A 23,844-nucleotide genomic window follows, 5' to 3' on the forward strand; every position below is an offset into this window, starting at 1 on the left:
TTCACATCCACCTGTTCCACTCCACTCATTATTTTATATACCTCTATCATGTCTCCCCTCAGCCGTCTCTTCTCCAAGCTGAATAGCCCTAGCCTCATTAGTCTTTCTTCATAGGGAAGTCGTCCCATCCCCGCTATCATTTTAGTCGCCCTTCGCTGCACCTTTTCCAATTCTACTATATCTTTCTTGAGATGCGGCGACCAGAATTGAACACAATACTCAAGGTGCGGTCGCACCATGGAGCGATACAACGGCATTATAACATCTTCACACCTGTTTTCCATACCTTTCCTAATAATACCCAACATTCTATTCGCTTTCCTAGACACCCAGATCCCTTTCTTGGTCCGTAACTCCTAACGTGGAACCTTGCATGATGTAGCTATAATTCGGGTTCTTTTTTCCCACATGCATCACCTTGCACTTGCTCACATTAAACGTCATCTGCCATTTAGCCGCCCAGTCTCCCAGTCTCGTAAGGTCCTCTTGTAAGTTTTCACAATCTTGTCGTGAGTTAACGACTTTGAATAACTTTGTGTCATCAGCAAATTTAATTTCCTCGCTAGTTACTCCCATCTCTAAATCATTTATAAATATATTAAAAAGCAGCGGTCCTAGCACAGACCCCTGAGGAACCCCACTAACTACCCTTCTCCATTGTGAATACTGCCCATTTAACCCCACTCTCTGTTTCCTATCCTTCAACCAGTTTTTAATCCACAATAGGACTTTTCCTCCTATCCCATGACCCTCCAATTTCCTCTGTAGCCTTTCATGAGGTACCTTGTCAAACGCCTTTTGAAAATCCAGATACACAATATCAACTGGCTCCCCTTTGTCCACATGTGTATATATGGTGGTGGAAAATGTGTCTTAATTCCAGTAATTATACTTCGCAACATTAATCAAGCCATGCATTTTCCCGGCTTCAGAAGCATCGTACTTAGCAGGAAGTATGCCTTGATACAGCTGGAAAGCGAAACATAGTCTATGTCAGACATAAAAAAAAACCCCGGCTGAAATTTATCTTTAAGATTCTATTATAATCTTAAGCATTTATTAAAATCACAAGAATGTATTTAAGCTGAGATCATTTTGATACAAACCATGCAAAGAAGAATATGTAAATATTGAAATTTTGATATTTAGAGAATTTTACTGCATCCCGTTGAGGAGGTTGGTGTGTAATTCTCACTGCGTTAAGATATGAATCAGTGAGTGACACCGCTGAGGTTTGTGGTATATTCATATTCTATGGGAGAGCAATAGTTTTGAAGCTTTGGAAAATGTTCATCTCTGATATCTTGTATTTTAGTTTCTATTTCTTTTACCATTTGTTAAAATTTGCTAAAATCGCCTTTGCACAAAAGCAAATCAAGGCGGAATACAATAAAACTACTCAAGTGAAAAAGGAATGCCATAATCACATAGGACAGTTAACAAGCATACAAGATTGCCACAACTACACTATCAGTTATATTCTGCAACAGCTGACTGCAAGCATGTCCCTAGCACAGAGAACTCCGCAAGAACAGACACTCATAAAATCTAGGTTCTGTTATTTAGAAAACCTTCAAATGCCAAATTAAAAACTAAGTTTTGAGCCCAACCTTAAACTGCTGGTAAGACGTCTCAGATCGGAAAGAAATAGGTAATGTTTTCTATAAAAATAGGGTAGTAAAGTAAAAAGCACCTCTTCGTGTATTATTGTAACATGTTTTCTATATAGGCCTAGAATGTGTTTGCTTTTAGCAGGGCTTGTTTCCTAGAGCTCTTAAGGGGTTTCCCTGCTTCCCCCACCCCACCCCATCCCCACTACTTTGGGAGAAATGGCTTTATAGGGGCATTCAATCCTTGCGAGTGAATAGATGGATGGAGTGGACTTCAAAGGAAGAAAAGCAGTAAGACTGAGGTGCAAGAAGAGGTTGAAATCTACAAGAGGGTGAGAGTAGTAGCCCGACACCACCTCCACGACCATCTCATGCATATCATGAGATAGATTTGCATGCACTGCCGCCATGGTATGTAAATCTATCTTATGTATATTCACTGTAGATATCCTAAAAACCTGATGGTTCTAGGTGTGCCTTGAGGATTGGGTTGAGAAGCACTGGTATAGTCCAACAGTTTTTTTGGAGAGGGGAAGAACCCCAGACTTATCATAAACTGGTTCCAGAGAAGGAGAGGGATGGAATAGGACTCTGATTTTTGACTGTATGTTATAGTAATATTCTGCTGGGTTCATGAGCTCTATAGAGGAGAAAAGCATTATTTACTCCCACGATTATTGTGGCATCACCATGTTATACTTGGCTGGGGGCTTTTACTGGAGAAAAGGATTGCAACAGCTGATTTAGAGTTCTGAAAAAGGCCTGGGCTAGGTGGCGAAGATCCTGGAAAATTGTCATTGTTTCCCCCTTCCTAGCACTAACTAGTAATAAGCAGTTTGAACAGAGACTGAGGAACGTGTTTCCAACAATGGGTGGATTGGGGCTATAGAAAGATGGGGGATTTACTGCAGGCAGTGAATGGAGGATTTCCACCTTTGATCAATTAAAGTGAAAGTGGGCCCTGCCAAATATCTAATAATTATTTGCAAATATGTCATTACTGGATAGTTTAAAGAAGAGAGAGACACTTAGTGCACAGTGGCAAGAAGTAGATGAGGACTTTCACACACTTCCCAATACGTTTAATATTTTGTCCATTTGGTACCAGGATGGATTGGCCACAAAGGGAGTTGCTCATCTAGAAGGTTTGCCTCAGCAAGTAGGCCCCAAGATTTAGCAATGGAGTTTATAGTTGATAACTTCGTCTGTTTGGAAGGAAAGCTATAAACTGATTTTGAATGCAAAACTTCAGGAAACTTTGTTACGATAACAGAGAGTATACATCAAGGGAGCATGGGTATAGCATAAAATTGTGGAGGGGTGATCTCTGTCTCCAATGCAAATGACAGAAATTTACATGGATTCATACTACTATGGAACACCCTCAGTTGAATGATCTAGTGATCTAGGGACCAGAGACATTAGTGTCATAGAACATGTTCTCGGGAGAGATTTGCCATTTACTTATAGCTTACTAAAAAACAACAAGGCAAACGATCTGCAAAATCCAATATGGGAAAGAAAGCCAGCAGATCAATGTCACAACAAAAAGATTTTATTGAAGATACCGTGTATGAACAAATCTACTAATAGTAAACCAAGAGCTCTAAAGTATGTACATGGGAAGATATTTCTTATAGACAGGATATTACTGGTGGAGAATGAACTGGAAAGCTGGATTGTTCGACACATTTTGGGATTAGACATAGGCCATTCAAATAGAGGAAGATTTGAAGCATTTGGAGGATGAGGTAGAGGTTAGGATGGGGGGGGGGGGACTGCTTGCTTGTGGAAATGAGGGATTAATATTGTGAGAAGATTTGAAAGGGGAAAACAGATAAATAAAATACCAGCACAGAGTATAGGATATACAGATATTACACCGGTGGGGAATACTGGCCTGTTGTGTTGATTAATTAAGAGAAGATGGAATGTAATACTTTGTTGTGACATGCCCAGTTTTGTGGTGTTTGTTCTGGTTCTGGCTCTTGGTCAAAGAGAATTAACGTCCGATTTATGCCAAATAGCTCCAACAGTGAATTGTCGTTTGTCACCTCCTATCCCTGAGTAATTGCAACCGTGTGCCCCCAGAATTTTTAGGATCACTTCACAATGTCATCTAGGAATATGTTTAGGTCTTCATCAGATAGATACTGTTTATTTACAAGGAATTTGTTGTTATGCCTTAAACCGAACTGCAAACTAGAGGCAATAATTCTGCCTTCACAGCTGTCTTCAGTTAAAATGTGCTCCTTCCTTTGATCAAGAAGTACTCCACAACTGTACATGCACTGCTGTTTCATGTCAGAGTGATTCATTTGGGGCTAGATTTACTAAAAATGTACTGCCATGTTTAATGAACAAAAAAAGTGAGGACAGCTCAAGGAGGATATCAGGAAGTCTTTAATGTACCAGCTAAAAAAATGACCCGACACGGCTATGTTTCGGCTCCAAGGCCATGTTTAATGTGCATTAATATTAGCATGGTTTACTATCCTGCTTATTTTCAAAGGAGAAGGGCGGCCATCTTCCAACACAAATCAGGAGATGGCCGGCCATCTCCTAAACCCAGCAAATCGGTATAATCGAAAGCCGATTTTGGCCGGCTTTAACTGCTTTCCTTCGCAGTGTCGGCCAAAGTTCAAGGGGCGTGTCGGCAGTGTACCGAAGGCGGGACGGGGGCGTGGTTATCGGCCGATAATGGAAAAAAGAAAGCTGGCCCTGACGAGCATTTGGCCAACTTCACTTGGTCCTTTTTAGTTAATGATCAAGCCTCAAAAAGGTGCCCCAACTGAACAGATGACCACTGGAGAGAATCGGGGATGACCTCCACTTACTCCCCCAGTGGTCACCAACCCCCTCTCACCCAAAAAAAAAATTAAAACACATTTTTTGCCAGCCTCTATGCCAGCCTCAAATGTCATACCCAGCTCCATCACAGCAGTATGTAGGTCCCTGGAGCATTTTTTAGTCGGTGCAGTGCACTTCAGGCAGGTGGACCCAGGCCCATCCCCCCCTACCTGTTACACTTCTGGTGGTAAATGGGAGCCCTCCAACCCCCCCCCCCCAAAACCCACTGTACTCACATCTAGGTGCCCCCCTTCATCCCTAAGGGCTATGGTAGTGGTGTACAGTTATGGGCAGTGGGTTTTGAGGGACGTTTGGGGGGCTCAGCACCCAAGGTAAGGGAGCTATGCACCTGGGAGCAATTTCTGAAGTCCACTGCAGTGCCCCCTCGGGGGCCCGGTTGGTGTCCTGGCATGTGAGGGGGACCAGTGCACTACAAATGCTGGCTCCTCCCATGATCAAGTGCCTTGGATTTGGACAGGTTTGAGATGGCCGCCATGAGTTTCCATTATCGGGGGAAACCAATGGCAGCCATCTCTAACGCTGGCAATCTCTAAGGCTGGCCCAAATGTTGAGATTTGGCCGGCCCTGACCGTATTATCGAAATGAAAGATGGCTGGCCATCTTTTTCGATAATACTGTCTGGAGCGCCACTTTACGGGGCCGTCCCCGGAGATGGCAGGCCCTTTTCGATTATGCCCCTCCACAGGTCCCATTTTATGCAGTGGGACCTATTTACTTATAACATGCGTTAACAACATTAGTAAGCTAACTTGGTAGTGGACATCTAAAACTAACCTTTAGAATTATATGTGATGTAGAATATTGAATATGCTTAGATTCCTGCAGCTTCTCAGAGAAAAGTCCATGTAAAGAAATAATGGGGTTTCTTACTGGACAACTGCTGGCTAATTTTATCTTTTCAAAGTGAGAATGAATAGCCTGCTGTCCTTGGCGAATGTTTATACCACGGCGATATTTAGGCCTCGGCGGGTTACATAGTAATGAGATGATTGCAAAACTCGCCAGTGAGATCGTGTATCCCCTCTTTTATTTTGTTTACTTTGGCTCTACCTATTAATGTTAGGTTGCACTTTAAAATACTTTGCCTAGCCCATAAAACTTATCTTCAAGGCACCCCATCTTATTTTCTGCTCACATGATACTTTATACTCCCACTCAATCTCTTCAGTCTCTGGATTCACAACGTATGATCATACCTTCACCCCGTCAGCTTACTATGAAACTACAGACATTCAGCACTTTATTTTCTCACCCCCCCCCCCCCCCCCCCTCCAGCTTTGGAATAGTGTGCCATCCGTTATACGACTGGAACGGTCTCATCCCAAATTTATTATTTTGAGAAAACATTTGGACATTTAATATGAGTGTTCTGTGTGCCGGCTCACCCCTGGGAAGCACCTTATCTCCTTTTTTTTTTTTTTCTGTAAGATTGCTTTTGACTGTTCTATGTCTAAAATGGTGTTCCTTTTCTTAGCTTCTTCACTCTTTCCTATTGTTTTTTATTCTTTTGTAAACTGTATTGATCTGCTGGACAGTTAATTGCAGTATATCAAGAGTGAATAATAAACATAAACATTACTATATAAACACCATAACATGACTTGTGCATACCACAAGTGTTGTCCCAGAATCATGGTAAAATAACCCCAGTCAAAAGTTGGGATTATTTTACTGTGCCTGGAGCATCGGGTTTTATAGTAATGACGGCAGAGAAAGACCTGCATGGTCCATCCAGTCCACCCAACAAGATAAACTCATATGTGCTACTTTTTGTGTATACCTGACCTTGATTTGTATCTGCCATTTTCAGGTCACAGATCGTAGAAGTCTGCCCTGCACTAGCCCCGCCTCCCACCACTAGCTCTGCCACCCAATCTCCACTAAGCTTCTGAGGATCCATTCCTTCTGAACAGGATTCCTTTATGTTTATCCCATGCATTTTTGAATTCCGTTACCGTTTTCATCTCCACCACCTTCTGCGGGAGGGCATTCCAAGTATCGATCACTCTCTCCGTGAACAAATACTTTCTGACATTTTTCTTGAGTCTGCCCCCCTTCAATCTCATTTCATGCCCTCTAGTTCTACCGCCTTCCCATCTACGGAACAGATTCGTTTGCGGATTACTACCTTTCAAATATTTGAACGTCTGTATCATATCACCCCTGTTTCTCCTTTCCTCCAGGGTATACATGTTCAGGTCAGCAAGTCTCTCCTCATACTTCTTGTAATGCAAATCCCATACCATTCTTGTAGCTTTTCTTTGCACCGCTTCAATTCTTTTTACATCCTTAACAAGATACAGCCTCCAAAACTGAACACAATATTCCAGGTGGGGCCTCACCAACGACTTATACATGGGCATTAAAACCTCTTTTCTTCTGCTGGTCACACCTCTCTCTATACAGCCTAGCAACCTTCTAGCTACTGCTACCGCCTTGTCACACTGTTTCGTCGCCTTCAGATCCTCAGACACTATCACCCCAAGATCCCTCTCCCCGTCCGTACATATCAGACTCTCACCGCCTAACACATACGTCTCCCATGGATTTCTACTCCCTAAGTGCACCACTTTGCATTTCTTTGCATTGAATTTTAATTGCCAAACCTTAGACCATTCTTCTAGCTTCCACAGATCCTTTTTCATGTTTTCCACTCCCTCCTGGGTGTCCACTCTGTTACAAATCTTAGTATCATCCGCAAAAAGGCAAACTTTACCTTCTAACCCTTCGACAAGGTCACTCACAAATATATTGAACAGAATCGGCCCCAGCACCGATCCCTGAGGCACTCCACTACTCACCTTTCCCTCATCCGAACGAATTCCATTAACCACCACCCTCTGGCGTCTGCCCATCAACCAGTTCCTATTCCAGTTCACCAGGTCGGGTCCTATCTTCAGTCTGTCAAGTTTATTCAAGAGCCTCCTCTGGGAAACCGTGTCAAACGCTTTGCTGAAATCTAAGTAGATTACATCTATAGCACATCCATGATTCAATTGTCCTGTCACCCAGTCAAAGAATTCAATGAGATTCGTTTGGCACGATTTACCTTTGGTAAAACCATGTTGCCTCTGATCTTGCAACTTATTGGCTTCCAGGAAATTCACTATCCTTTCCTTCAGCATCGCTTCCATTACTTTTCCAATAACCGAAGTGAGGCTTACCAGCCTGTAGTTTCCAGCTTCTTCCCTATCACCACTTTTGTGAAGAGGGACCACATCCGCTGTTCTCCAATCCCACGGAACCTCTCCCGTCTCCAAGGATTTATTAAATCTTTAAGAGAACCCGCCAGAACCTCTCTGAGCTCCCTCAGTATCCTGGGGTGGATCCCGTCTGGTCCCACGGCTTTGTCCACCTTTAGATTTTCAAGTTGTTCATATACAGTCTCTTCCGTGAACGGTGCTATATCCACTCCATTCTCATTAGTACTTTTGCCAGTCAATCGCAGTCCTTCTCCAGGATTTTCTTCTGTGAAAACAGAACAAAAGTGTCTATTTAGCAAATTTGCTTTTTCTTCATCATTATCTACATAGCAGTTCACAGCACCTTTCAGTCTCACAATTCCCTTTTTAGTCTTTCTCCTTTCACTAATATACCTGAAGAAATTTTTGTCACCCCTCCTTAGATTTCTAGCCATTTGTTCTTCCGCTAGACGTATCTTTCTCTTGGCTTCTTTCAATTTCATCTGGTATTCCTCTCCGTGTTCCTCTTCTTGAGTTTTTCTGTATTTCAGGAACGCCAACTCTTTAGCCTTTATTTTCTCTGCCACTTGCTTGGAGAACCATATCAGTTTCCTTTTTCTCTTGCTTTTATTTGCTCTCCTTACATAAAGGTTTGTGGCCATATTTATAGCTTCTTTCAGCCTGGACCACTGTCCTTCCACTTCTCGTTCGTCCTCCCAGCCCATCAGCTCCTTCCTCAGGTATTCCCCCATTTCACTAAAGTCAGCGTGCTTGAAATCCAGGACTTTGTTTTGAGTGGCCGCCCTCCACTTCAGCCGTCACATCAAACCAAACTGTTTGATGGTCACTGCTTCCCAGGTGGGCACCCACTCGGACATTTGACACACTATCCCAATTTGTAAGCACCAGAACCAGTGTCGTACCCTCCTTCTTGGGTTCCGTCACCATTTATCTGAGCAGAGCACTTTGAAAAGCATCCACGATCTCTCTACTTCTTTCCGATTCTGCAGATGGAACCTTCCAATCTACATCCGGCAGATTGAAATCTCCCAGCAACAGCACCTCTCTCTTCTTTCCCAACTTTTGAATGTATGTGATCAGATCTTTATCTAGTTCCTCCAAATATGTCAGGGGTCTGTAGACAACACCCACGTGGACAGAGGTTCTATCCTCTCTTTTTAAGTTGATCCATATCGCTTCTTCCTTTCCCCAGGTCCCTGTCATTTCAGTCTCTGCGATATCATTTCTCACATACAGAGCTTCTCCTCCACCTTTACGACCATTTCTATCCTTCCTAAATAGATTATAGCCTGGTATGTTTGCATCCCATTCATAGGAACCATTGAGACACGTCTCCGTAATTGCAACAACGTCTAAGTCTGCCTCCAACATCAGGGCTTGAAGATCATGAACTTTATTGCTTAGACTGTGAGCATTTGTGGTCATTGCTTTCAATCTACATTTCCTTGTATGTGTTTCAACATTAGTGATTTGGGGGTGTCTTTTCTCTTTGGGTACCTTCGTATCTTTTTGTTCCACCTTCATTGCTTTTTCTTCCGCCTCAGTTCTATTTTCAGGAATATCACAGTGCTGTAATGGAGCAAACGAATTCTGTAGGGGCAACACTTGTGAGGGCGGATGCTTCTGTGTCACATAACGAAGTCTGCCTGAGCCTACCGTGAACCATCTATTCTTAGGTGGTTTTATCCTTTGAGGCAGTGGTGAGAATTTGGTATGATTTTGTGCAGTCCTAGAAGCTGCTTTAAGTGCATCCAATTCCTGCTTTACTTTACTGAGCTCCTGTTTTAAACTAGCGAGCTGAAGACAGATAGGACAAGCCTTAAGTCTCCAGATGATTGGCCTTGAAACTAAAGCACCACAATTATTACAGGGAATAAAAGTCATCCTGATTGGTTAAAATGGGAATGAATAGGTGTACTATGATGGGGTTAACAGTCTGCAAAATTGCCTGTGTGTGACTGAGGAGTAAAGTTAATGAGTTTTGGCTTGTCTATATATGACTGGAAAACCCCGGGATGGGTGGGATTATAAGTCCCAGTGAGTCAGCCAAGTGCTGTATCAAAAAGGTTCTCTAGGTATGACCAGAACTGATACAGTCTGATCAAAGAATCTCCAGTTGATTTAACTTTCAAATTCCTCTAGAATATAAGTAGGACTGGCAGAACCTTTCCACAATGTTAGAATGCTTCAGGACCAGAAGCCGTTAGAAAAGCCTATCCTCTATCAGACCTAGGCAGGAAAGGAAAGAGGGTAGATCTATGGGTATAGCTGATTAATAATGATTTTTGATTATCCTGCCAATATGGTACTGCCAACAGTGAGAGAAGCTTGATGAACAAGTTTAAGGCAGAGAAGGTAAAATGGTATCCTATGTGATATATAATGAGAATAGCAGCCAATGGATATATTAACAGAGGTCCTTTTTATCTAGAGCAGTAAGCCCATGATGGTGAGCAGAAGACTGGGGATTCCTGTGATAATGAAGGGTTTAGTTTTCAGAGACAGTTGTAATTAGGGTGGAGTTAGTTAGTTTCAAAGCCACAGCCTGATGCTCCCAATGTTAAAAGGGCATGGGGGCTGCTATTAACCTCCCCACATCATGCCCCCCTCCCAGAATTCAAATCTCCCCTGGCCCTTCCCTTCAGCAAGGGCTTCAGGGCCCTTACCTGGTGGCTCCAGTAGATGTTTTAAAAGTGAATATGTTAAGCCCAGCCCTGCGGTCAAAAGGCACTATTCCCTGAACTTGCTCATGTACAAAAACGCTAAGAATGGGAATTGTTCTTGAAGTCCATGTAAAAGAAACCAGCCTGCAGTTAATCTGAAAATATAAGACAATCATGAAAGAATGATAGCAGTCTTTTTTTCAATTTGTATTTTACATGAGGGTCTAATGACATGAATGTCTTATATTCTTTGAGTTGCTCAGTAATTCAGTATTTGGGGATTATATATAATTTTGTTATATCTTACTGTATAGTAATATATTTTCTGCTTTTTATTCATTCCATATGATATATTCATACATCAATGCCCAAATTGTTTACAGTTAGCCGAAGCAGTCAATGTGGTTTGCTTTTAGTAAAAGATAAGTTCTGATCATAAGAGAAACCAGAGTTGTGTTATTCTATTTTTACAAAAGTAGAGACCTTCCATTTGGATAATGGGGTTAGACCTCAGGCCAGATGCTTTTTCTCAGAAAACCCTCTGAATAACTTCCAGGATTTTTTTTCTACTTAGCTTTGTGGCAGACCCACAACCCTTTCCCTAGTACTTTTCACAAGGGTTATAGGCATATAAGGTGCTGTGAAACAAACTCTTGGAACATTAATACTATGCAGATTGATCCAGTTACCCACATTTGAAAGCTTTTAGTTTAATGATAATGGTAACTCATCTACAGCATGCATTGTCTCACTCTTGTTGATTTACAGAACCTGAACATAGATTGATCTTAACCTAATTTGAAGTTAATCATTGGGATGTCATTTACTAACATCTAATTCTAATGGCATTAACATGTTATTTACTGCAAGGCCCATTGCATAACAAGATCTCTCTGCTAGTTATTGATATTTTATTACTAGTTAGCATCTTGCACAAAAAAAAAAAAACTTATTTCAACTCATGAGCCGAGGTCAGTCTTTTTTGTTAGTCAGTTTTACATTTCATTTGTTTGTTTCTTTAGGTGAAGATCCTCTAGCAGATGATCAAAATAACCATGATATTAATTCAGTTGCTGGAGTGCTGAAGCTCTACTTCCGAGGACTGGAAAATGCACTCTTTCCTAAGGAAAGATTTAATGATCTGATTTCTTGCATCAGTAAGTTCCTGCTTTTCAGGCATGTATTTTGCTTTGCTTCAGCTAATTCTCTTTGTTCTTTTCTTCTCTTACTCTTTCCTCTGTCTGTGCAGTATTTTTGTAAATAGCTTCCTGAAAAGGATAACTGCTTGAATGTGTTAAGGCAATTTTCCTCACATCTGCAGTGATCTACGTGCATTATTAGTCATGCTTGCAGCTGTGACCGCTCCCTTTTTTCAGTAGGATTATATATAACTCATTTCTGCCCAGCACAGCAGGAAATTATTTCTTTTGTGAATGTGTAGCAATGAGACTTTTAAAAACTTTTCTTGTAATTTTCCTTTTCTCTGTGTTATAAAGAACAGGTATGAGTAAGCAAGAATAGTGGGGAAATTAGCTACGAAAAGCCAAACTGTAGTTTTCACTATTTCTTCCAGTGCCAGATGAAAATTAACACACTAGGTGACTATCTGTCTTGTGCCCTATGAAACCACGTTATTATTCTGTTCTTGTGTAATAGAATACTTACATATTTCCTGGCTATAACTGTACACAGATGATATTTCTTAGCAACAAACTTCAGACATTAAAGAATATCTTCTCTTGTTAGATTAGGGTTTTTAACATCGTAAATTAAGACTAAAAATGTATGAACATATATTTTTTTTTAATTGTCACTAACCAGACTAATAGGCCTGATATTCAAAATGATTTAAGTGGGCAAAAGAGGCTTCTGCCCCTGAAATTGCTCTGAGTGGGTCGGAAGGGGATAAATAGAGGCACTTATGTGGGCAGTGCTGCTGATTATCTAAAATGTCAAAAATTATTAAAAAGCCATCTATTTTCTATATATTTGGGGTAGATTTGATTTCTTAGTTAGATATATGTGATTCTGTTGATTGAGTGTTGTAATTTCCTAGTGTTAGCTTAGCTCTTTGATATATTTTATTTATTTTTATTTATTTGTTACATTTGTATCCCACATTTTCCCCACTTATTTGTAGGCTCAGTGTGGCTTAATAGTACCGGAGTGGCCTTTGCAGGCTCCAATGTGAACAAATACAGGGTGATGTTGTGGTAAGATTGTAATCCACACTGATCCAGTAATGGTTTGTAGTGGAATATAAATTTTATTTTGATTGTAACTGAATATCCCCTCTGACTGCTGTGGCACTCCCTGGTCAGTGCTAGGGTGGTCCATGGGCCCTAGTCTGGGCAGAGCCAGTAGTTAATGCAGACACCGACAATATTCAGTTCCAGTGCCCACATAGCTAACCAGTTTAGTAGGACTGCTTAAATAGCACTCCTAACGTTACCTGGTTAGCTTTCTGTGCAGGTACAGCACTGAATATCAGCAATATCCACATAATTCCAGGCACTGCCAAAAGACCAATATATTGCCAAGCATTGAATATCTGGGTCTGTTTTAGCCAGCAGTGGGCAGTGTCTAGTAAAAATACTGACTACCGCTGGATCAAATGTCTAGTAGCCCTATCAGTATGTACTGTGCTATATATACTAATTCAGAATATTGTTCTTAAGGAGTTTATAGTCTGTCTGAGCCTAAGAAGCTTAAAAGATTTCATGCATAGGAAGGGTAAATGATTTTTAATGGTGTAGGTGTGTTGTTTTATTGATGATTTGCTTTCATTTGAACTGCAATTTGTGTTTATATATATATATTGTGATTTTCACGTTGAGCAAGGGACAACTAATAAATATCAATAATGTGGCTTTCCCGAGATCACACAGTGAGTGAAGTGATGGAAATAGGAATTAAAACTCTGTTTGCAATAACCACTGTTCATTGTTGTCAAACTTCTTCATAAGTAGAATCTTATAATGTTAACATAAGATGTTCCATACTAGATCAGACCAAAGATCCATTGAGGCCAACATTCCATCTCTAACAGTAATCAATGCAGATCACAGGTACCCAGTTGGATACCAAAGAGTAAATCTATTATTTGTTGCTCACTTCCAGAGATAAACTATCTTTCCTAAGTCTGTAAGGCATATAAGGGTTATGGATTTTTCCTCCAAGAACTTGAATAAACCCTCTACATATGTGGTGCCTTTACAACAATTGTTGCTACAATGTATTTTCTTCTTTGTGTGAAAAAACATTGTCTGCTCCTACTTTTTTCTTTTTGTAAACCCTTTTTAAAACCATCTATTCTAACTGCTTTGGCTACATATTCTGGCAGCAAGCATAGCTTAATTATGCTTTGTGTGAAAAGCATTATTTGTCACCTGTAACGGATGTTTTCTTCAGAGAGCAGGATTTATCCAGCACACAAATGGGTAATATCATTGCACATTATCAAACTGGAACAGCTCTCCTGGAGCTCAGAATTGAGTGTACAGTTCTGAGCATGTTTGTCTCTTCCTGCCCACATTGGTCTTCTCAGTATTTTTATTTATTGGGATTTATTAACCGCCTTTACGAAGAGATTCACCCAGTTCCATAGCTCAAGAAGAAAAGCAGTTCTTAGGAGATAGGAAGGATCCATCTTGTCTATGGAAAATACCTGTTATAGGTGAGGAACAATCCAGCCAGTATTCAACCGGCGACTGACAGCGTTTTTAAATGCTGACTGTCATCAGCTAGGTTAGCCCTGGATATTCAGGGTCAGGTCTTGTCTGGAAACCAGCACTTTCTTTAAAAGGGAGGTGTCCCATCCTCTTTATCATTTTTGTGACCTTCTCTGAAGCAGTTAGAGTGATGACAGAGTTTGACTTTGCTGGCAGGAGATGGAATCTCTTGGCAGTTTTACAGTAAAATGTATGGAGTACCAGATTTATATAACTAAGCAATAGATGCAAACAAGACAAAGTTAAATACTAATGAAGGCAAGACCAGCTTGCTAAAGAACTCGTGTAGATTATAGTATTTTATAATCTATGCATGAAAATGTGCTCTCTGCCCATGTAAATGCTCATATTGAAACTACAAGTCATTGCATTTTGGCACTATTTTACAGATCCATTGTGTAGCCGGAATATGGTAAATTATGCATGTTTTTCACATATGCATGTTAATGCTGATATTTTAGTTATTTACATGCGGTTTTGCTGCCAAACTCTAATGGCTCCTTATAGTAATTTCCCCTTTATATCCTTAGTGAGATATGACCTCCAAAACTGTACTCCAGGTGAGGCTGTACCAGTATCTTAGTGTCATCATGACCTCATTACTGATGGTTATGCCCCTTCTCTATTTAGCCTAGCTATCTTGAGATCCTGCACTACATATACCATCTTTATCGACTAGCACTACAGATTCCACCCCCCCCCCCCCCCCCAAATTAGAGTACATCTTAGTGCTCTCTCAAGGCTTCACAATTTCCTAGCATTTCTCAAGTTATAAAAGGGCTTTATGCAAGTCAAACCACCACTGCAGAAGCCTCCTGTACCTTGTCCTTCTTTTTGTTCTTACACTTCTCATGAACCTTCCTTTTGAACCACTGGAATCTGCTTTACTAAGGCATGTCACCCGGAAACTGCTTTTTTCTTTAATCAGTTACAGTGGCTAAAAGAATAAGTGAATTTCAAGCCTTGCTTACTTATAAATCACTTACCCATCAGCATCGCAACAAAGTATTCTTCAGACTCATCCTAAGTTTTTACTAACAACAGACATTTTCATGACAGTGAGGAAATAGTGCTCTCTAAGCTTTGTCTGAGATTTCATAAAACACTTTGCAAGAAAATCCTCCACAATCTGGATTGCAAAAGGGCTCTCATTCAGTACCTCAAAAGAACTGAATCCATCAGAAAGTCTAAGTAGCTGTTTGTCTCTTTCAACCCAACAGATTTAATATTCCAGCAGTCAAATGAACTTTAGCAAATTTACTAGCAAACTGCATTAAATTCTGTTATGTGTGAACTGGCACTCCTCTAAACAGTAAAGTTGAAACCTCATCAAATCAGAGCCACTGTAGCCCCCCTAAAGTCAGCTTTGCTGGACACCAAATGCAAAGCAATCACTTGGTCCTCATTTCATATCTTCAGTTTGCGCTATTGCTTGGACCAGTCCACAATCATACAGTGAGATGCGCTGGCCAACCTCTCTTTGTAACATTGGCAAATCTCATATTTTCTTTATGACCAGGCTGCTATCAGGCAATGGAAAATTCATATTTGGATAGGTAGCCCCAAGCAAGGATGTTACTTCTGCCTGACTCAATCTTGCTTATCAACAAGAAAGCACTGACCACATCTTTTAGCAATATGATAGAAGTTTATAAAATTATGAGAGGGGTGACATGGTTTTTATATATGATAATTTTTATTATTATTTGCATTAAACTTTAACAGGTATAGCAAACTGTCAAGTTGAACACAGCCAAAATAGTCATACAGATATAATCATTTCAAACTTACAATCTAATACAATCTGGCTTACTTAGACCTCAAAGCCTAATAAGGTGAAGAGAAACGGGGGGCAGGAATTAGTGAAGTTTAACAAAAATCAAATTATCAAATAATTTCTCCAAAATTATGGAGTCGTATTTCTCTACATTTCTTTTAACTCTGACTCTGTTCTACTTCTAGAAAGGATTTAAGCTGATCAGGAACATAAAAAACATATTTTGTCTGATTAAGCCTTATGAGACATTTACACGGGTAAGCCAAGAGGAAAGTTCCCCCTTTATCAACAACTTTTGACCTCATAGAAAGAAACATTTTTCTTTTTTCTTGAGTTGATTTTGTCACATCGGGGTAAAGCCAAATCTTTTGACCTGCAAAACTATGATTAGTTGATTTAAAGTATAATCTCATAATTGCATTCAGGTCTTGCTGAAAAACAAAGGACACCAACAGCGTCCCTCTTTCACTTGCATCATCTATAGATTTCTCCAAAATAGCCGTGACATTTTGTAAATCATTTGATATCTCTCCTTCAACCTTTTTCATTGTGCTAGGTATATAATAAATCTTATTTAATGGAGGAACTACTTCCTGTAGATAATTCAAAAAAAAATTTCTTTTTTTTTTTTTTTAAACTTTTGGCTGTTGCCACTGGTCATTTGTCCCCAGGTTGCCCATCCAGTGGTCAGCCTGGGTGAGGGGTGACATAGTTTAAACTGTCAGCACAAAAATAACAGTCTGCTCCAGGGGCTGAGCTACAGTCGGCCTCGGGGGCCCAGGCCCCTCCAGTCTTTGCTCAGGTTCCCCCTCCCCAGTCAAGCTCACAGGCATACAGCCCAGCATTTCTTTCCCTCCTGCTGCACAGCATGTCATCTGTCTCCCTTTCCTCCACCCACCTGCAGCCTAGCGTCCATAGGCATCTGTACAGGGGTGCAAATACCCCTGCCCCATCATATGCGCCCAGATGGTATAAAAGGCTTGCCTCCTCAGCCCCAACAATAAGTACATAAGTATTGCCATACTAGGACAGACCAAAGGTCCATCAAGCCCTGCATTCTGTTTTTAACAGTGGCCAATCCAGGTCACAAATAACTGGCAAGATCCCCCCCAAAAGTACAAAACATTTTATGCTGCTTATCCCAGAAATAATGGATTTTCCCCAAGTCCAATTTAATAGTGGTCTATGGACTTTTCCTTTAGGAAGCCGTTCAAACCTTTAACTCTGCTAAGCTAACCGCCTTTACCACATTTTCTGGCAACGAATTCCAGAGTTGAATTCCACGTTGAGTGAAGAAACATTTCCTCTGATTCATTTTAAATTCACTACTTTGTAGCTTCATCGCATGCCCCCTAGTCCTAGTATTTTTGGGAAATAAACAAATGATTCACGTCTCCCCGTTCCATTCCACTCATTATTTTATAGACATCTATCATATCTCCCCTCAGCCGTCTTTTCTCCAAGCTGAAGAGCCCCAGCCGCTTTAGCCTTTCCTCATAGGGAAGTCATCCCATCCCCTTTATCATTTTCGTCGCCCTTCTCTGCACCTTTTCTAATTCCACTATATCTTTTTTGAGATGCGGCCACCAGAATTGAACAAAATATTTGAGGTGCGGTCGCACCATGGAGCAATACAAAAGTATTATAACGTCCTCGTTTTTTGTTTTCCATTCCTTTCCTAATAATACCTAACATTCTATTTGCTTTCTTAGCCGCCGCAGCACACTGAGCAGAAGGTTTCAGTGTATCATCAACAACGACACCTAGGTCCCTTTCTTGGTTGGTGACTCCTAACGTGGAACCTTGCATGACGTAGCTATAATTTGGGTTCCTCTTTCCCATGTGCATCACTTTGCACTTGCTCACATTAAACGTCATCTGCCATTTAGACGCCCAGTCTCGTAAGGTCCTCTTGTAAGTTTTCACAATGCTCCCGCGATTTAACTACTTTGAATAACTTTGTGTTGTCAGCAAATTTAATTACCTCACTAGTTACTCCCATCTCTAGGCCATTTATAAATATGTTAAAATCAGCGGTCCCAGCACAGACCCCTGTGGGAACTCCACTAACTACCCTTCTCCATTGAGAATACTGACCATTTAACCCTACTCTCTGTTTTCTATCTTTTATGCAGTTTTTAATCCACAATAGGACAGTACCTCCTATCCCATGACTTTCCAATTTCCTCTGGAGTCTTTCATGAGGTACTTTGTCAAACGCCTTCTGAAAATCCAGATGTACAATATCAACCGGCTCACCCTTATCCACATGTCCACCCCCTTAAAGAAATGCAACAGATTGGTGAGGCAAGGTTTCCTTTCACTAAATCCATGTTGGCTTTGTCTCATTAATCCATGCTTTTGAATATGCTCTGTAATTTTGTTCTTTATAATAGTCTCTACCATTTTGACCGATGTCAGACTCACCAGTCTATAATTTCCCGGATCTCCTCTGGAACCTTTTTTAAAAATCGGCGTTACATTGGCCACCCTCCAGTCTTCCAGTACCACGCTCGATTTTAAGGATAAATTACATATTACTAACAATAGTTCTGCAAGTTCATTTTTAAGTTCTATCAGTACTCTGGGATGAATATCATCCGGTCCAGGAGATTTGCTACTCTTCAATTTGTCAAATTGCCCATTACATCCTCTAGTTCTATATAGATTTCATTCAGTTTCTCCGACTCGTCAGCTTTGAATACCATTTCTGGCACCAGTATTAGAAATACTTATGGAGTTCCTGTGTATATTTACTTCAAAGCTAATAATCAAATTTGATCATATTATGATCACTGTTATCAAGCCGCCCCAGCACCAGATCATGCATTCCACTAAGGACTAGGTCAAGAATTTTTCCTTCTCTTATCAGCTCCTATACCAGCTGCTCCATAATGCAGTCCTTGATTTCTTCAAGGAATTTTACCTCCCTAGAATGCCCCGATATTACATTTACCCAGTCAATAATCGGGGTAATTGAAATCACCCATTATTATTATGTTGGCCAGTTTGTTTGCTTCCCTAACACCGGTGCCGTACTGGGACAGACCAAAGGTCCATCAAGCCCAGCATACTGTTTCCAACAGTGGCCAATCCAGGTCACAAATAAGGCAAGATCCCCCCCAAAAAGTACAAAACATTTTATTATGCTTATCCCAGAAATAGTGGATTTTCCCCAAGTCCAATTTAATAATGGTCTATGGACTTTTCCTTTAGGAAGCCATCCAAACCTGCTAAGCTAACCGCCTTTACCACATTTTCGGGCAATGAATTCCAGAGTTTGGGGCACCGGTATTTCTCCCAAATCTTCCTCGGTGAAGACTGAAGCAAAGAATTAATTTAATCTCTCGGCTACGGCTTTGTCTTCCTTGATCGCCCCTTTTACCCCTCGGTCATCTAGCGGTCCAACCGATTCTTTTGCCGGCTTCCTGCTTTTAATATACAGTGGGGGAAATAAGTATTTGATCCCTTGCTGATTTTGTAAGTTTGCCCACTGACAAAGACATGAGCAGCCCATAATTGAAGGGTAGGTTATTGGTAACAGTGAGAGATAGCACATCACAAATTAAATCCGGAAAATCACATTGTGGAAAGTATATGAATTTATTTGCATTCTGCAGAGGGAAATAAGTATTTAATCCCTCTGGCAAACAAGACCTAATACTTGGTGGCAAAACCCTTGTTGGCAAGCACAGCGGTCAGACGTCTTCTGTAGTTGATGATGAGGTTTGCACACATGTCAGGAGGAATTTTGGTCCACTCCTCTTTGCAGATCATCTCTAAATCATTAAGAGTTCTGGGCTGTCGCTTGGCAACTCGCAGCTTCAGCTCCCTCCATAAGTTTTCAATGGGATTAAGGTCTGGTGACTGGCTAGGCCACTCCATGACCCTAATGTGCTTCTTCCTGAGCCACTCCTTTGTTGCCTTGGCTGTATGTTTTGGGTCATTGTCGTGCTGGAAGACCCAGCCACGACCCATTTTTAAGGCCCTGGCGGAGGGAAGGAGGTTGTCACTCAGAATTGTACGGTACATGGCCCCATCCATTCTCCCATTGATGCGGTGAAGTAGTCCTGTGCCCTTAGCAGAGAAACACCCCAAAACATAACATTTCCACCTCCATGCTTGACAGTGGGGACGGTGTTCTTTGGGTCATAGGCAGCATTTCTCTTCCTCCAAACACAGCGAGTTGAGTTCATGCCAAAGAGCTCAATTTTTGTCTCATCTGACCACAGCACCTTCTCCCAATCACTCTCGGCATCATCCAGGTGTTCACTGGCAAACTTCAGACGCCCGTCACATGTGCCTTCCGGAGCAGGGGGACCTTGCGGGCACTGCAGGATTGCAATCCGTTATGTCGTAATGTGTTACCAATGGTTTTCGTGGTGACAGTGGTCCCAGCTGCCTTGAGATCATTGACAAGTTCCCCCCTTGTAGTTGTAGGCTGATTTCTAACCTTCCTCATGATCAAGGATACCCCACGAGGTGAGATTTTGCGTGGAGCCCCAGATCTTTGTCGATTGACAGTCATTTTGTACTTCTTCCATTTTCTTACTATGGCACCAACAGTTGTCTCCTTCTCGCCCAGCGTCTTACTGATGGTTTTGTAGCCCATTCCAGCCTTGTGCAGGTGTATGATCTTGTCCCTGACATCCTTAGACAGCTCCTTGCTCTTGGCCATTTTGTAGAGGTTAGAGTCTGACTGATTCACTGAGTCTGTGGACAGGTGTCTTTCATACAGGTGACCATTGCCGACAGCTGTCTGTCATGCAGGTAACGAGTTGATTTGGAGCATCTACCTGGTCTGTAGGGGCCAGATCTCTTACTGGTTGGTGGGGGATCAAATACTTATTTCCCTCTGCAGAATGCAAATAAATTCATATACTTTCCACAATGTGATTTTCCGGATTTAATTTGTGATGTGCTATCTCTCACTGTTACCAATAACCTACCCTTCAATTATGGGCTGCTCATGTCTTTGTCAGTGGGCAAACTTACAAAATCAGCAAGGGATCAAATACTTATTTCCCCCACTGTACCTAAAAAAATAAAAAAAATTACTATATGTTTTTTGCCTCCAACGCAATCTTTTTTTCAGACTCCCTCTTTGCCTTCCTTATCAGTGCTTTGCGTTTGACTTGACATTCCTTATGCTGTTTCTTATTATTTTCAGTTGTTTCCTCCTTCCATTTTCTGAAGAATTTTCTTTTAGCTCTAATAGCTTCCTTTACCTCACTTTTTAACCATGCCAGCTGTTGTTTGGTCTTCCGTACACCTCTTTTAATACACGGAATATATTTGGCTTGGGCTTCCAGGATGGTGTTTTTGAACAGCATGCATGCCTGATGTAAATTTTTGACCCTCAAAGCCTCCCCTCTAAGTTTTTTTCACTGTTCTTCTCATTTTATCATATTCTCCTGTTTTAAAGTTAAACGCTAACGTATTGGAGTTCCTGTGTATATTTACTTCAAAGCTAATATCAAATTTGATCATATTATGATCACTGTTATCAAGAGGCCCTTGCACCATTACCTCCCGCACCAGATCATGCGCTCCACTAAGGACTGACTAGGTCTAGAATTTTTCCTTCTCTTGTCAGCTCCTATACCAGCTGCTCCATAAAGCAGTCCTTGATTTTGTCAAGGAATTTTACCTCCCTAGAATGCCTCGATGTTACATTTACCCAGTCAATATCGGGGTAATTGAAATCACCCATTATTATTATGTTGCCCAGTTTGTTTGCGTCCCTAATTTTCTTTAACTTTTCTACATCCGTCTGTTCATCCTGGCCAGGTGGACGGTAGTACATTTCTATCACTATCCTTTTCCCCATTACACATGGAATTTCAATCTATAGGGATTCCAAGATGTGTTTTGTTTCCTGCAGAATTTTCAATCTATTTGAGTCAAGGCTCTCCTTATGTCACAATCCTAGGCTTTGAACAAACAGTCACGGACTCTGCAACAACATGAGCCTTTGACTTACTGTCGACGAGCGGCAGCAGGAGGCAAAATCCCCCAACCAGGACTGGAGCTGTAGACAGGCAGGGCTGGAACAGACTGGAACAACAGGAGACTGGAACGGACTTGGCTTGGCTGGACTGGAACCGGATTCTGGAACAAGCTGGGCTTGACTGGACTGGAACTGGATTCAGGAACTCAAGCAAGATTCAGGATTTACAAACAAGCTTGGCAGTAAACAGGGCAGAGGCAAGCAGGAAGGAGACTGGAGCTAAATACTACCAGGGTAAAGACAGACAAGGCAGGGACAGAACCAAAGTTGAAGGCTTGCAAGGCAGAGACAAGCAGGAAGGGAACTGGAGCTAAAGACTACCAGGGTAGATGCAAACAGGAGGGGAACGGAAGCTAACTGGAGCTGAAGGCAAACAGGGCAGAGACCAGCAGGATACAAAGCTGACCCACACAGAAAAACAACAGAACTAAGGCTGAAGCTAAGGTAGAAGGGACTAGAACAAGCAAGGCAGACTAGGCAGGACACAAAGCAAACAGAGAAGAACAGAAACAGAAGTGCACACATTCACCCTAAACAGAAGTGCCCACGGGCACACAGGCTATGAACAAAGCAACAAGGATCTAGGCAGAAGTGCCCACAAGCACACAGACTAAGAACAAGGAAGACGTGCTCACAAGCACACAGACTACCTGGGGACCTTTGGCATTGCAAAGGCCCTGAATGAAAGTCAACCACTTCCTTATGAACAGGACAGAGACAGGAAATACACAGAACCCAAAGTGAGGCTTGAAACACAGAGGAAGTGGAAACCCTACAGGACAGAAACAGGAAATACACACTGAACACTGAAGTGAGCCCTGGAACACACAGGAAGTAGAAACCCTACACTCAACACCAAAGTGAGGCTTGGAACACACAGGACAAACACAACAATGCAGATAGAAGCCAGCCCATGAGCTGACCAGCAGAAATAAGGTGAGTCAAAAGAGGGATCACGGCCACAATCGTGACACCTTAACATACAATGCTACCCCTCCAGCAGTTTGATCCACCCTGTCACTACAGTATAATTTGTACCCCGTTATGACAGTCACTGGTTATCCTCCTTCCACCAGGTCTCAGAGATGCCTATTATATCTAATTTGTCATTTAGTGCAACGTATTCTAACTCTCCCATCTTATTTCTTAGGCTTCTGGCATTCACGTATAGACATTTACAACTATGTTTGTTGTTCCTATTTACATCATTCTCAGTACTTAACAGTATTAATTTGCAATCTTTTGTCTGATTTTTATTTAAGGACACCTACGGTCTCTTTTGCAACCTCACTATCAGGATACCCTTTCTTCCCTGTTTTGGTGATATCTTTGAAAGATACCTTATCCTGAACCATGCGCTTTTGAGCGATTGTCGGCCTTTCCCCCATTTCTAGTTTAAAAGCTGCTCTATCTCCTTTTTAAATGCCAATGCCAGCAGCCTGGTCCCACTCTGTTTAAGGTGGAGCCCATCTTTTCAGAATAGGCTCCCCCTTCCCCAGAATGTTGCCCAGTTCCTAACAAATCTAAAACCCTCCTCCCTGCACCATCATCTCATCCATGCATTGACACTCCGGAGCTCTGCCTGTCTCTTGGGCCCTGCGTGTGGAATGGGTATCACTTCATAAAATGTACCTTAGAGGTTCTGGATTTGAGCTTTCTATCTAAGAGCCTAATTTTGGCTTCCAGAACCTCTTTCCCATATTTTCCTATGTCATTGGTACCCACATGTACCAAGACAGCCGGCTCCTCCCCAGCACTATCTAAAATCCTATCTAGGTGACGCGTGAGGTCTGCCACCTTCGCACCAGGCCGGCAAGTCATCAGGCGATCCTCACGTCCACCAGCCACCCAGCTATCTATATGCCTAATGAGCGAATCACCAACTACAACAGCTGTCCTAACCCTTCCCTCCTAGGCAGCAATTGGAGACATATCCTCGGCGTGAGAGGATAGTACATCCCCTGGTGGGCAGGTCCTGG

General features: G+C 41.7%; 1 protein-coding gene across 2 annotated transcripts in view; it reads left to right on the top strand.

The window, feature by feature from the left end:
• SRGAP1 (SLIT-ROBO Rho GTPase activating protein 1) overlaps positions 1 to 23,844 on the top strand; it is a 469,248-nt gene that overhangs the window by 388,567 nt on the left and 56,837 nt on the right. For both annotated transcript variants that reach the window (XM_030216376.1, XM_030216377.1), the window contains exon 15: positions 11,370 to 11,504. In XM_030216376.1, the coding sequence (XP_030072236.1) occupies positions 11,370 to 11,504 (135 nt within the window). The remainder of the gene's footprint in view (positions 1 to 11,369; positions 11,505 to 23,844) is intronic.

The sequence above is a fragment of the Microcaecilia unicolor genome, chromosome 10, assembly GCF_901765095.1.
Source record: "Microcaecilia unicolor chromosome 10, aMicUni1.1, whole genome shotgun sequence".
Taxonomy (NCBI): Eukaryota; Metazoa; Chordata; class Amphibia; order Gymnophiona; family Siphonopidae; genus Microcaecilia; species Microcaecilia unicolor.